At 42.6% G+C, this 15708-nt stretch overlaps 1 protein-coding gene across 4 annotated transcripts in view; it reads left to right on the forward strand.

Moving 5' to 3' along the window:
- Positions 1 to 15708, forward strand: part of kif21b (kinesin family member 21B) — a 163143-nt gene that overhangs the window by 113614 nt on the left and 33821 nt on the right. For 2 of the 4 annotated variants that reach the window (XM_079582126.1, XM_079582128.1), the window contains exons 24-27: positions 965 to 1227; positions 4615 to 4683; positions 7998 to 8108; positions 14922 to 14960. In XM_079582126.1, coding sequence (XP_079438252.1) covers positions 965 to 1227; positions 4615 to 4683; positions 7998 to 8108; positions 14922 to 14960 — 482 coding nt within the window. The remainder of the gene's footprint in view (positions 1 to 964; positions 1228 to 4614; positions 4684 to 7997; positions 8109 to 14921; positions 14961 to 15708) is intronic. The other 2 variants (XM_079582127.1, XM_079582129.1) reach the window with 1 other exon arrangement.

Genomic DNA, 15708 nt, shown 5'->3' on the forward strand with positions numbered 1-15708 from the left:
AAAAAAGTGTCAACAGCACAGCAACAACGGGTGGAAAAAGATCCGTTAAAGGGACATTTCAGGATTTTTGACATAGGGCCTCATTTCCTAGTTATCCAGAGTGTTGTTGATTTCTGGAGATATATATATATTTTTTAATTCACGCAGTTCTTATGTTTGAAGAGCTTGGTGCCGCTAGGCTAGTGCATGTCTATGGTATCAGCTAGCCTGCATTAAAAACAGTCTGACCGCTACCACAGAGCACCTGAGGCAAATCACTTATAACGCCAGACTGACCGTATAAATGTCTGTGTCGATAGAATAATTTTTGGAATATAACAGACCTTGTTTTACATGAATTACCGCATTTTGAGGGACTATTTTCTAGCAGATCACTCCGCCGCTGCGTAGCTTATACAACCAAATGCACTAGCCTAGCGCCACTAAGCTCTTCAAATATAAGAACTGCATGAATTTAAGAAAAAGATATCTCCAGAAATCAACAACACCCTGGATCACTAGGAAATGAGGCCCTATGTCAAAAATCCTGAAATATCCCTTTAAGATCAGTTTTGTAGGTCTTTCAAATGAGGCACTGGTCTATAGGCTGTAAGCTCCAGTCTAGAAGCTTTTAAATTTGGGTAAAACTGAACTGTAGAAAATGTGCTTGGTTAGAGCTGGGGTTAAGAGTTTAACATGTTGAATATAGCAATTTAATTATTTATTATTTCTAAAAAAAAAAAACCTCCTCAATCATTTTAAGTGCAAGAATGGAGATTTCGGTGCCTGTTGGTGCTACTGTATGTGCAGAATCTTTGACGCCAATGGGAGAAAATGGAATATTCGCAATTGTAACTCATCCTATTGCAAAGATTAGTCCATTTTATTTTATTTTTCTGGGTAAATGTTTCAAAGGCAAACTGGCCCAAAACCTATAGTGTCAAATTCATTCTAATGTATTCTTTCATTGTCTTGTGTTTTGCAGTCTGAACCGCGCCTGTCCATTCAGATAAAGGCCATCTCGGCGGAGTACTTGGGACCCATGGCGGATGGCAGTAGTAGTAGTAGTAGTGGCAGTAGTAGTAGTAGTAGTTGTAAACCACAGTACATCACCAAGTCTCTGGCCTCTCTGACGGACATCCAGGAGGACGGTCTGGGCACGGCGAGCTTCAGCCTGTCCCTGAGAGAGCCCCTTCAGCGGGAGAGGGCCTCGCGGACCATCAGCCTGCCTGTACGCGGCCACACTTTGTAAGTATTGTTATTATTATTACCCTGTATGATGTTCATCGCTAGCGAGCCATAAGATTTCCAGGATCTAACGACAACATCGTGCTGCAACAGCCTTTTTTCCCCCCCACGTGTATTTATTCACAAATATTGGACTGCAATAGAAATGGCGCTGTAATCCAAATACGGTCGTCTCCTTTCTGGGAGACCGCCACAGATAATCATGAGAAATATACATGCGCATGTGCAGACAGTACAAAACTTTGGGGCCCGTTTTCATTCTACTCCATGAGATAGATTTTTTTTTTTTTCACTCATGAACAGCTTATTCAAAACCTAAAACAAGAGCCAAAATCTCATCTAACTAATGTCAACAAAATAATCTATCCATTAAAGGGGCTAGAAGCAAGTTAGCCATTTTATACTAACTACTGCCACCTCAGGCCATGCGTGTAACTGCATCTTCTCGGACCCAAATTAACACCTTTCTGAGTGACAATGCAGGATTTTAGAGGCAGTTGTGGTGAACATGTCTGGGCTCATTCTACACATTAGGACATTGTTGGAACGTGTAGGGGGAGGAAATAACTTAATTTAGAAAATGTTAAACTCTGTGGCATCTGAATCTGGGGCATTTTCAGCTTTTCACAGATTGTTAAAGTGTGTAACACATGGAAATCTGATCATTTCACATTGCTCTCATTTCTCCAATTATTAAGCACCCAGAATATTTGTAACCAGAGAAATCGGCCTCTAAACTTTTGGCCAGTTCTCACCTCTCTCTGCTTCTCAAGTGACAATAGGGCTCATATGTGCCATCAGAAAAAATATATATATATGTTTGCAAACAGGTAATATATAAATAAGTATCTCTTGCATACATCCATTTCTCATAGAGCCTACCTCTACAGCAACTAGCAACACAATGAGAACTAGCAACATTATCCCAACACACACACATTTGACCAGAGGGAAAGAAGAACGCACACACGGTCATTAGTGCCATGGACAACGACTACGTTATATTATCCGTAACCTGCACGCACAGCTTACCACCAAAAACAAAACAAATCCAACCCACTGAACACACCGCGTTAGCTTACAGCACAACACTGGCCTCAAAAAGCAAACCGACACGATGGCACAGCGGCCACCAGCGAAAATAAACAATCTTTCACTCACACGTCTGAAGTAACCTTTGCGTAGATAAACAAACGTCTGTAGTAGCATTCCAGTGTTAGCATTCGGCTATTCTGAGCGTTAGCAACAGCAGCCGCCTGCGTGAGACAAGTGTTGCGTAGCCCCCCGGCGTGCGCTATTTCTCCGACTTTTTCACCCTGAGATTTCACGCTTTTAAATATACCAATACTGTTATCTAAAACATGGTGAGGCTTCTTCGTGAGCTCAACTAAAAGATTCTGCATTCTCTGAAAATCATCAACTAAAAAAAAAAACCCCTCCTCTTTCTCGATTTGTTTGGAAACTGAGCAAGCCGACTTGTGTTCCTGGTTCCCGCGACGTTGCGTCTTTATATCAGCAATCTTCAGCAAAGCTTTCAAATTGATATCTCTAATTGTACTTTTTCTTCCCTATTCGCTTGTCATTAGAAATGTTATTCTGTGTTGCTGAAAGTAGCGCTAACTGTTACCAAAACGGTCAAACCTCTCCCCGTCTGCCTGTCTAAGTGCACTTATCAGACACCGGTGCCTCCGAGGCGTCTCCCAAACTCGATATTGGACTACGGTTGGAAGTCTGTTTAAGTTTATACTCTGGTGCGTTGTCCCACACACACACCGCCCACCTTCTCGCCCGGCGGCACAGTCGCGGAGGAGACAGGCAACCACTCCAATTAGACACTCACCCCGAGCGCTCAACTCCAGGTCCCAGAGCGTACATTGATTTAAGAGACGTTTGGGCAAAGTTAGTGCGAGAAGAAAACCGTTCAATCCACCTGCAAGTGGAACGTGGCTGGAAAACTCAGACATTTCTTCTTCCCCTCCTTCAGCAAACATGGTCTTTTCTTTTGTGGAACGTACCAAGTGCAAAACGTCTGCAGGTGGGGATCCCGTTTTCTCAAGAGACGTTTTTCCTTCCATTCCTGCTGCAACATCTCCATTTCAGCAGCTCCTAAAGACTCCAAGCTTTCCAGTCTCAGACTTAAAGCAGTACTAAGTAGCTCGTACTCCCTAGAGGCCATAAGCGCAACTGCAGGTGTCGTAGCAAGTTGCGATTTATTTATTTACTTATTAATTGTCCGTGAGAGTAAATACTACACTGACAGAAAAGGCAAAGGAAGAGAGGGATCCAATAACACAATAGAGATAATTTTTTTCACTCAAACTTGGCTGGAAATACTGTTTAAGTGGCGCTAGCCCACAGTTAGCTTTGCCCGTTAGCCTGTTAGCTTCTTCTTCGTGATTCCATTAGTGTGTATTGGTGCTTCCGAGCCCTAAGCAAGGAAGTTGCAATTGTGGTTTTCTGGCCAGAGACACCAGGGGAAGATGAAAGACCCCCAATCATCCCGTTAACACTTGTATTACCCCCAGAGGGACTAGAAAAGGATTTATTAAGGTAAACAAGTTACTTAGTACTGCTTTACGTATACTAAGTAACGTGTTTACCTTAATAAATCCTTTCCGTAGTCCCTGTGGGGGTAATACAAGTGTTTATGGGATGATTGGAGGGTCTTTCATCTCCCCCTGGTGTCTCTGGACAGAAAACCATGTTTGCAACTTGTCTGCCACCGGACCGGAGAAAGCAATACACACTAATGAAATCACGAAGAAGAAGCTAACATGCTAACGGGCAAAGCTAACTGCGGGCTAACGTCACTTTAAACAGTATTTACAGCAAAGTTTGAGTGAAAAAAAATATTTCCATTGTATAATTGGATGCACAGTAACCCTCTCTCCCTTCGCCTTTCCTGTCGGCGTAGTATTTACTCTCCAAGACAATTAATAAGTAAAAAAATCGTAACTTAATACGACACCTGCAGTTGCACTTATGGCCTCTAGGGGGAAGAGTTACTTAGTACTGCTTTAAAACACAAGGCAAAATCAGAATTTGAACCTGACTCTATCAATTTTCCAGTTTGTTGCAGAAAATCGTGGCTATTTTGGCCCCTTTTTATGCACAAAATGTCTTATTTAACATTAAGTGAAAGATTTTTTCCCCCTAATTTATGTCGGCAACCTTTTGAAATGTATCTTTTTTTAGTCCCTTTCATATGCAGCGTCTCACCTTGAAGATGACGCATTAGCTTGACCAGTGTTTTTCAAGTTGCAGTGTAGAGGCCTAATGTTCCAAGAACCTTCAAGACAAAGAAGAAGTACTGATCAAACGTGACTTAATGTTGACTTAGGTCCTGTTTTCCGTGGGTTTTACCTTTCGTTTATGATTGTGTTCCAGCCCGCGTCAGTCTCGAGGATACGACACGTCTCCCCTGACCAGGAGGAAGTCCTACGACCGCTCATACAGGTACAGCCACGGAGGCTTTGCTGATGTGTGTGTCTCTGCTCTGACAATATGACCAGGAAGTGTGACAGTGTGAAGTGTAATTTATTTTTCAAATGTGATTGTTAAAGTGCATATGACAGACAATATTTTCACTAAAGCATAGTTGACACAATTCAACTGTTTTGTAATGGGTATTGCTTTACATCCGTGTTGGACATGGGCACAGGATAGTGGCCACCATACAGAGCTCCACAGTCCCGCCCCTTGCGGCCTTGTTGCTCCGGTCCGGAAGCAAAAAAATCCCTGTCTACACGACCGTCACCCAAAAGCTAATCAGCTATGTAGCAATTTGTGACCATAAAATGTTTAATTTCAATCCAAAAAGAAGACATAATGTTGAAGAAAAGGCAAAGGTACAATGCTGTGACATAATTCACTTCCTGACTATAGAAACTCCGTATCCCAAGAACCATTGCGACATCGCGCCCGCTGGTCAAGGCAACCAGGTTTTCAGCAAACACGGCCAGTTTCTTTTACTTTGCAGACAAAAGTTCTTTATTATTTCACTATTAAACAATCTGAATCCTGCTAATTGGAATAAAAATGATCGGTGGTTCGTTTAATTGGATCGTTGGGAACATTTGATTGCCATTTGACGTTTTTCTTACTATCAGTGTTAGATATGGATAAAACGTCCACTATCTGCCTGCATTATGTTTTAATAAATTGTTTATAATATGTTGTCTACATTACAATAAATAAATACATGTGGGAACGTGAAGCTCCACCAATCAAAAGCCTCGTAGTAGATCATGGGACGACCGAGCATCCTGGGTAATGTAGTTCTAGGACGAAGGCTCACAGATAAACTGTATTTTTGTAAACTAGATCGATCTCATACATGCTTTTTTCACCTGCATCTGACTTTGCGGTCGCTTTATAACCACATAACTGGATTCAGCCCAAGCTGACGTAGTTACGGAGTTAAAGACCGGAGAGGAGGTGGGACTGTGGAGCTCTATTGTTCCACTGAGAGGAATCACAGACCTATAATAAACCTCGAGAGAGGACACTCCAACTGTTGTCATGGTAAATGTGGCAGCCACCTTGTGATTATCCTATTTTGCTCAATTCCAGATGGGAGTGATGTAAAAATAAAACAAAAACAGCTGAAAACTTCGGGATTGTTCAGAATTTGCGATGTTTGGTGGCTAATGCTAACAGTGCTAATGCTGGAAAACACATTGAGCAGGCTTTAGGACTCGGAAAAGTTTCCCAGACTAGCCGGCTTGCTAGCTGTCGGCAGACGTTAGGATCGAACGCCGCTTCTCCTTTTTATTTCTATGGTTCCAGCTGAATAAAGTCGTATGTAAACAAAACGGCTAATGCTACAACAGTTAGCTAATAAGATTCTAACGTTTGATGAATTTTCTCAACAAATATACTTCCAATATGCTTCATAATGTTTTACTGAAGGCAAAAAGTAAAGCTCACTTGGTTTTGTGAATGTTTTATCATTAGTTGAACTTCACTGGGGGAGCTATTGCTAACATCGTTTGTCTGAACTCAGAGCGCTCTGATCTTTTCCCAGTTTAGTGGGAGGTCGGTAATTTACCATGTTGCCTGGAACGCACCGTTTTTCAGATTAAAACAATTGGGCACTACAGCAAGCGAACACAGTTGTTTCATGGCTCTTTTCTCCACTTTTCATACTTTTTATTTAATGTAGTGTTAGTCTGTGGACAATGTTTGCTAGCACCGACAAACATGATGAATTTCCATGGTAACAGGGAATTTACAACATCCCATCCTGAACTCTATAGATTTGTCGTCACAATTCTATAGAACTTTCCTCTGTGTGTCACCAATGACTAAGGGTGCATTCAGACCTGAAAAGTCCTTTGCTCCACTTGTTTGTTCCGGATGAGAAGCAGACTTTTTTTTTCCGTTTGGGGCGGTTCGTATTCAGACTGAACTTTTTGTAAGAGAACTATATTGTGTGTTACGATCGAGGCTCTGATTGGACAGCAATGATCACAACAAATGAAATAAAAATGAATATTTGACACTTACAATGATAATAAACGATATGTATAGAGGCTAAACCACTTACAGCTTCACCGGAGCAGTTGGAGGAAGAGGTGTTTTGTGCGGATGAAGGGTCGTCTGCTGAGCTGTTTGTTTCTATTATGTCCACGGGACAAACTGTTGGTCTTGTTCCTCCACTCTTCTTTAATGCGTCTCGTACTTTCATTTAAAGGAATAGGCCAGCGTTTTTACATACTGAGATATGTTCTTACCTTAGCTTTGACGAGTTCTTTAGGACCTGTCTGATCTTCACCCGTGCCTTCAGTCACGTAAACACAGCGCAGACGGCGTTAGCATTTAGCCTCTCCCTCTCTCCTCTATAGCTCCAAAACAGGTCAAGATAGAAGCTACCAAGCTCTTCCACGTTTTCCCAATTTAAATATGGTTACGTGAAGTGTTCCACTACAAAGTATAATTACACAAAATTAAACAATGTGGATTTTCTAAGCGGATAAAAGGGGGAACTATATTGTAAGGCGTAATAATACCAGGAGTAGTTCGAAATCCGTGCAGTAATCTTCACTTTAAATTACTCCTGGTATTATTATTCGTTTTGGAGCTATAGAGGAGAGGGGGAGAGGCTAAATGCTAACGCCGTCTGCGCTGTGTTTACGTGATTGAAGGCACGGTTGAAGATCAGACAGGTCCTAAAGAACTCGTCAAAGCTAAGGTAAGAACATACTATCTCAGTATGTAAAAACGGTGGCCTATTCCTTTAAGTTTTTCTTTCCGCTTTTCCACTTGACGCTGTGGCTGTTCAGGAGACACTCGAAGCCCCCTCTCCCTCATTTTCTCGCTAAACATGCTGAACATGAACGCATGTTTGTGTTTCACACCTGAAGCGAACTGGACCAGAGTCCGTTTGGAATCGGGACTGAGACCACCTGAAAAAGTGGGTCTGGGTTTGGTTCCTTGATCCGCAACAGGATTCGTTTGTTGTATTCACACCATAAAAAATCCGGACCAGCGTTCAAAACGAACCCTGGTCCGTTTAAAGTGGACCAAACAGTGCAGGTCTGAATACACCCTTAAAAGTCCAATAAAACTTTTCTATGTTAAATTGATGCTTGACTTGAGTGTAACGATGACGAATACTTAGATACTTAGATACTCATCAAACTAAGCAGTAATTTAACACGGATGCCTGTCATATGCACTTGTAAATCCTAACAGTAGTAGTATGTTGTAGGATATTCATTTTGTGCTTCCGAGCTAACCCTCACCACTCTCTCCTGTTCCTCTCTCAGACCCACCGAGGGCTACACTCCTCCCTCGTCTCCCCCGCTCAGGACCAGGAACGACCGAAACGTCTTCTCGCGCCTCACCAGCAACCAGGCCCAAGGCTCCGCGCTGGACAAGTCAGTATCCATCCCTCACGCAAAACAAAAATCCTCTAGTTCCAGGTGTCGAAATGGAGCTCTTGAACCTGTGTGCATCCTCGATTAACAAACGTGTTGGTTGTGGTTTGTTAAGTAAAGCTGCATGGAAAAGGAAAAGTCGTTATTGTACTAAGTTATTCATAATACCAGGAGTCGTACTCACAAGAGTTTGCATGGGACCAAGCAGAAGTAGTTTAGATTTCGATCAAACCAACTTTTTAAACCGATGATCCTTTTATTGACCGGGGCCGTTTTCATCATCAAATTGAGACCTGTCCCTGAAGTGTGAATATGCAGCAAATGAACTTTTTTTTTTTTTATCCATTCAAATCCCCTCTGCAGGAATCCAATTTGTGGCACTTTAAACAGAAATCAGAGAAAAACAGGCGCTTATCCACGCAAATCCACCTCTGCAATCGATTCCATTCTGAAAAAATGGCCCGTCTATGTTTGTTTGCATCAGCTTTAGTAATCTTTATGTAATCGCCGCTCTTCAGGCTTTAAAGAACTTTTGTAATTGGCCCACAGCTTTTGACAAGTGCCTCCTCAGATTCTGTATGGCACGGGCTGATCGTAAAAAGCAGTATGTGAACTGGTACCCTCCTATACTTAAAGCAGAGACGGCCGTCGGAAATCAGATCTCTTCCCATTGCTCTACAAGAGACCACCAGCAGAAGAGACCTGTGTGCCACCGGCGGTCCCAGCACCACACTTTGAGAAGCTCTCGTTAAAAGCAGGCGGCGGATGGTGGTGCGGTGTCTTGAGTGTAATCCGTTGGGAATGCCTGTCGCCTGTCGGTCCTGGCTGAGATATATTCACATGCAGCTGGTGTCAGAGCAGACTGCTCCGCTCCAGCCTGTGACGATGCTGTGGGGTGTTGGTGTTTAGGGTTTTCTCCACAAGCCTTCGAGGTTTTTTTTGTTTGTTTTGTTATATCCTCATCAAATACATCGCTGGAGTGGTTAGTAATTCTACATCTATTCTGTCCGTCTCCCTCTTCTGCAAGGCCGTGGGAACCCAGGGTGCTGAGGGCGCTGCAGCACCCCCTAGTGGATAGTTTGTGAACTGCAGGTAAAATTAACCCCTTAACTCCCACCTGAACCGAGCACATTTTCTCCAGTTTTACCCCAGTCCAAAAGCTTCTGGAAAAAAGGTGTGAAAATAGCAACAAAACTGAGACAAAAACAAGGATGAAAATGTGAAAAAAAAAGTTAGAAAACATTGACGAAAAAGTGACAAAAAAGTTACAAAAAATGACAAAAATGGACAAAAATTTGACACTTTCTCACTTTGAAAAAAAAGTGAGAAAAATTTGACGAAAAATTAAGAAAAAATTGACGAAAAGTGATAAGAATTTGACAAAAAAATGCGAATAATTTGACGAAAAAGTGACAAAAAAGTCACGAAAATTTCACAAAAATGAGACGACTGCCCAACAAAAAAAGTGATGAAAAAAAATCTGATGTGAGGAAAAAGATCAATTTAGTTTTGTAGGTCTTTCAAATGAGGTGTTACACTGGCCTACAGGATTTGGGTAAAGCTGAACTGGAGAAAATGCTCTCGGTTCAGGCGGGAGTTAAGAGGTTAATAAATAGGATTTATGCACAGAAAAAGGATTTTGGGGGTAAATTTTGTCCCTCAGCGCCCCCTAACTAAAATATCTTCCCACGGCTCTGCTCTTATGTGCTAAAATGCCTGTCCACTAAACGTCTGGCTAACGTCATAGGGAGACTTGTTGGTCATTTGTGTCCGGTGGCTAATACACGCCCTAATATTTGGTTGGACCACCTTTTAGCTTGGATTACAGCACACACTTGTGTTTTTTTCACAGCACATTGTTCAGTAGAAGCGAAAGGCTAACGTTAGCATATGTAGCATGCAGCTAACATTACGTCCCTGTTTAGCATTGGCTGCGTCTGAAACCATCAAATTGTAGCCTTTAAGCACTAACACTAGCAACTAACTCCTTTACCTTTCATGGGGTCGACTGTTAGATCTGTGCAGTTTGTGAACTAGACCTTCAGCAGCATTTTGAACAATCCGTCCATCCTTAAACAGGGGAAAGGGAAGTGACATCACCAACAGCTGTTTTTCTTCTTCTTTAAAGTTATTGGTGGAGTGCAGGCCAAACAAAAGTGCATGTCGCCCCCTAGTGTCCAACAACAACATAGTGTCCAAACAAAGACATTTAAGGAGAAAAGAAAATCCAAATGATCCATACGTTTCCCTTTAGTGTTAGCGCAGTGGCTTATGGGATGGCACATAGCTCCTAATCACCGGTTAGTTAGCATGGCCATGATAGTTAGCATCAGAGGTCCCTATGCTAAAGTGGCTATGACAGTTAGCATCAGAGGTCCCTATGCTAAAGTGGCCATGATAGTTAGCATCAGAGGTCCCTATGCTAAAGTGGCCATGATAGTTAGCATCAGAGGTCCCTATACTAAAGTGGCCATGATAGTTAGCATCAGAGGTCCCTATGCTAAAGTGCCTATGATAGTTAGCATCAAGGCTCCTTTTCCTAACTACTTCCTAACTGACAGCACAATTTGGAAGCATCTTGTCATGGCGGACGCTGACGCACATCCGGTTTGGCGTAAGAGCTCTTACCAATCTGCCCGTTTCGGACGCAGCCATTGTCTGTTTTGTAAGTATCCATGGGCTGCTGAACCACTTTGATCTTCTCCAACGTGTTTCAACAGCCCATAAATACTTAGAAAAAGGTGAATGCTAACCACGAAGTTTACGTTACCTTCATGCTACATAAGCTTCCATTAGCTACTAGTGCTGTTTTTTTGCTTCTACTGCACAATTTGCACTGAAAAAACATCCATATGGCTCTTCTATGACATGTCAGGCACTGAGTTAGTTTAGGTCAACATTAAGGATTAATTTGTTGTTATTTTTTGTCACTTCATTGCTTCTTTGGCCTTGGACGGGGGAAGTGGACAGATGTCTTAAGGCGGCGCATGCATTAGCTACTTGTTTCCAGACGTGCTCCGCTCCAAAGCGATAAAAGTCCCCCCATAGGCTGTCGACTGGTGGGGCGTGAAATCGCGGCCCCATGTTAAAACTACGCCTGGAATGAAGTTGTGTCCAAAAGCTGTGACGTTACCCGAGAGAGATCAGCTCGCTGTGGGAATGTCAACTGATCTCGAAATTGAAAATATCGGACAAACGAAACGACGCTGGTTTGCTCAATTCTTGATTTTCCCCTTCGACCAAACCCCCCACACACACACACGGATGCCCCAACCAGCCCGTAACGTGACGCCGCTCATTATCGGCATAATCCCGGCTGGTGCTAAAAGTTTTATTGCCCCACTTTTATCAACACAGTGAGTCTGCCCGTTAATAAATCATCACAAGATCGAAGACGCAGCCAGCGCCGCGAATTCCAGCCAATTACTGCAGAGAATGAGAATAATTCAGTTATACCAAAAACTAAAAAAAAAAAATCTCGGTGAAATTGTTGCAGAGAAGAAAGATGTACGTGGTTTATTAGTGGCAAGAACAGATGCAATAATCAAATCATTCTTTTCAATGTGTTGCTTTGGAGCCTTTCCTTTACCTGTTATGCTATTGCCATAAAGCTATTTTGGAATGCGCGGAAGGATTTACAAGATATAAGAAAAAACATACATAATACATAATCGAAACTCCAAATCCCCGTGTAAGCCCCGCATTACATTTGAAAACGCATTCTTTCCAAAGGATTGTACAGGATCGTGTCAGGCTCCGATAACATTATGCTAATATCCCCCTCAGCTGCCAGTAAATACCTAAATATATATGAGATCCTGTCACCTCTTTGCCGCGCTCCCGGAAGACACGTCGGTGCCGGCGACAGTCTAAATTTTTCATCACGCCGAGGATCGCGCGGTGACAACCCTGAGAGGGCATCAAATATTTACCGCATAAAACCGCCTTTATTGCACGTATTGGCCGTTAAAGCCGGCGTTTTTTTTTACGAGAGGTCCCTGGATAGAGATAAGCTTCCGAACCAAATCTGTGGCGATGTGCTGTCTTTCCTCAAGGCCGGGGCGTGAAAACAGGCATTTCCCCGTCGGCCTTGGAATTGTAATCTCGGTTGGATCTAGCTCTTTCTTGGACTTGTTTTTGTTTAGTTTCAGTGATTTTAAACTGGGCAAAGTTGGCCTTTACTTATTTATTATAAGGCGAGACACTGCAGGTGAATAGGGAAAAAATGTGAATTTACAGATATCAATTTGAAACTTTTGCTGTCGATCACTGGCATAAATGTAAGAAAAAAATACATTGCAAGTCATTTTATCTTTTCATATAAGAACAAGGTGTTTTATGCCTAAAAATGCCCCAAATTTCCCATCTTTTCGGCGACGAAATCTGAATAATGGATAGAGCTACATTCAAATTTATGGTTTCATTTTATTTATGAATGACTTGCCAAGACTTTCTCAGAGGGGATTTTGGATTTCTTGTTTAGTTTTAAAAAAAAATTGTGGAAAATGTTGTAAAAATGTAATTTTCGCCTTATTTTTTGACATTCAAAACTCAATAAATGGGGCTTAAGGGATTAAATAATAAAAAATCCCTCTGAAAAAATCTTCCAAATATTGTTCAGTCCAAGGCTGGAAAATTTGAAGTCTTTAGGTCCGACTGACGTGGACATAGTGTCGCCACAATGACAGAAAAATGTGTTTTGAGAAAAAGGCCCTTGAAATTGCATTCTCCCATTTAAGTCTATGGGGGAACATTGAATCAGCGCAATATTTAAACATGTTATTGTGAAGATTAGGCATATTTTCTGTTTCCGGGTGAAAGCTTGTATGTTCAGAGACCAATTTGGCCCAAAACCTGAAAACTGAAAAAAATTAGTTTTGCCTGTAGTGTCTCCCAGTGGGCATAAAGACAATCAACAATCAATTTTCAGATGGCTGCAGACCATTTCATATCAAATGGCATACATGATTTTTAATGAAACAACTCACCATTTGATGTTCAGACAACCCAAACACATCTGGATCCAGTGCACATTTAAACGAGGCACTGCTTAAATCAGCAGAACAGGGACAGTAAAGAACAAAATGTAACCACAACCACATTCAGGGCACTGAGAGCAGAGAGACCTTTGAATCTGAAACCAGAAACCACTGCCAGAGGAAAAGTGCCAGTTTTGAGTTGGGCCAAAAGGGACCTTTGTTTTGTAGCTAAATGTAAAAGAAGTTATGCCTTAGCGCATAACTTCAGGTGTGATACCAGTTTCCTGTTTTATATCATACTGTTCTGTAAATATCATTCAACTCGGTTTGAAAATGTTGTTGCCGTTTGATATCTTTGGCCCACGGTCAATCGTTTGAACAGTCCCATCTAAAGGGCTTTTTGGTCGGTCTGTTCTGGCAGCTGAGTGAGGCGATTCCACAGGCGTTTCGAGCCTCTGCTTCATACAGCAAGGATCCCGTCCCATGTTGCCTTGTAGAGCTGCAGTTAAGCTGTAATCTGTTCCCTTAGAGCAGCAGGAGAAATCAACAATAGTAAATGCGAAAAACAGGAAATGCTCAGAATGGGTCCAGGTTTACGGCAGCAGTTGGCCTTCCAGCATTCTGACTCGCGAACCCCCGAGTTTGTTTTTAGGTACACTGCCATAAACGGGTGAAAAGATCCGCACTTAAGGGACCTCCAAGTGTTGGCTCTCCAAGTAACTGGCCGATATCCCCGCTGTGTCTCTCTTGAAGTTGTTTAGTCTGTTGCATAATCAAATGTGTTGTTTGGAGGTTGTTATAGCACTTTGTTGTGTCAAATGAGTGGAACGCAGCCCATCATACACTGATTACAAGAGCCTGCGCTGACCTGTAAAGGCGCTCCTTATCGTTGTTGATTGTTCTTTTGATTTAAGTAGCAAACACTGCGGCCTGCAAACACTTGATCCGAGAGGCTGTCTCCATCAGAAGTTTGGATGTCTCTCTGGTTTAAACCCTATTCTCGACTCTGATCCTGGTCTAAACCTGGTCTCACACTGATCCTGGGCTCGATTCTACAAAGCGAAGGGTCAGCGAAGGAACTTCTAGCGAGGACTCTGAACTGGATCGCTTTCTGTTGGGCTAGATCTAATCTAAATCTCACGTCGTAGCTCAAATGCGCGGGTCGTAGGTTGTAGTACAGTGAGACCGAGACAAAGATTTGAGAGAAGAAAAAAACATTGTACGACCAAAGACGATTTGCGACATACATAGTGTCAGTCATTGTCTCGCTGCAGCAATGATCTCTACCAGCGAAATACGGTCACAAGCAACAGTGCTTACCCGCGAATGGGACCTCCCTGCACTTTTTTTCCAAGGAAAGAAACACAGATCGCAAGTGGAGCTAAAGCCTCATGCTGTTCAGAGCTTGAAACTTGCTATGACAATTCACAGAAGTTCCATTTATGGTGCGACATTGGTTCACAAAGCAAGTCATCCAGTAATCGAGAAGTTGGCGGTTGGCGGTTGGCGTTGACTCCCCCTGTTCCACACGAACACAGCTCCACATAGGAACCCAGGGTACCTCGTCCAGGTGATAAAGCACTTCATAAAACCACACATCCGGATACGCTCAATGTCTGGGTTATAGAAGATCCGGTAGAAGTTCAACCAGCTTCGTAGTATAGGGTCCAATCTGGTTCTTGTCTCCTCTTTTCTAACACTAACCCTGGTCTTTCCTTGTTTCTAATCGTCGTCTAACCCTGGTCTCTCCTGGTCTTGTCTCTGATCCTGGTCTCGTCTCTGATCCTGGTCTAACCCTGGTCTCTCCCGGCCTCTCCTCCTCTGTTCGCTGCAGGTCTGACGACAGCGACTCCTCTCTGTCGGAGGTGCTCAGGTAGACCCCAACTCTCCTCCTCTTTGTGGATTGTGATTGTGTTTCCTTCCTTTTTTCAGTTCCTCCTTTATTCTTTTCTTTCCACCAGCACCCTCCTCACCCATTTTTCTGTGGATGTGTTCACGAGATGCATGCCTCAATTCTACACGCACTTCGCACGCATTTCTAGTTTGGGAATTTTGCCGTGATGTGTTTTTGTTAGTTGGAGTTCCTGTTGCTGCGCTTTCAAATTGTTCACGTTATGCAATGTTTATTTTCGGACATTCTGTTATCCCTATTTGAAATCCCTGAAAGTTTACAACTCTCATGCCACAAAATAACGACTTGCCTGGTACCATTATCAAGCTTTTACCCCCTTGGCAACAATATGCTCCTCTCCTTTGTGGAAGATACCAAAAACAAAAGTCTACGCCACGATCTGGAAACAACTATTCCACCATAAAACAAGCAATAGAACATCAATATAATCATGAATTAAGTACATGTAAAGCAAAGAGTGCAGATAAAATGCTTTCAATGCCATCTGCACAGCTGAAAAGAACCATTTTCAGCATGGATTTTGACGTTTGCACAGTTGAGGCCTAAGTCTGTTCCACTTTTTAGCAGGTTTTTACCAGCAGACCCCCTTCCTCAGGTTCTCTGAGCGCGAGATGTAAACTATTGCCACAATCGAAGAAACTCAATGATCAGTCTGAGCAGAGTTGGAAGCGGCATGCAGTCTATCAAATATTGAACAGTGAAATATCTC

The sequence above is a fragment of the Gobius niger genome (genome assembly GCF_951799975.1).
Source record: "Gobius niger genome assembly, chromosome: 24".
In the NCBI taxonomy this organism is placed as follows: domain Eukaryota; kingdom Metazoa; phylum Chordata; class Actinopteri; order Gobiiformes; family Gobiidae; genus Gobius; species Gobius niger.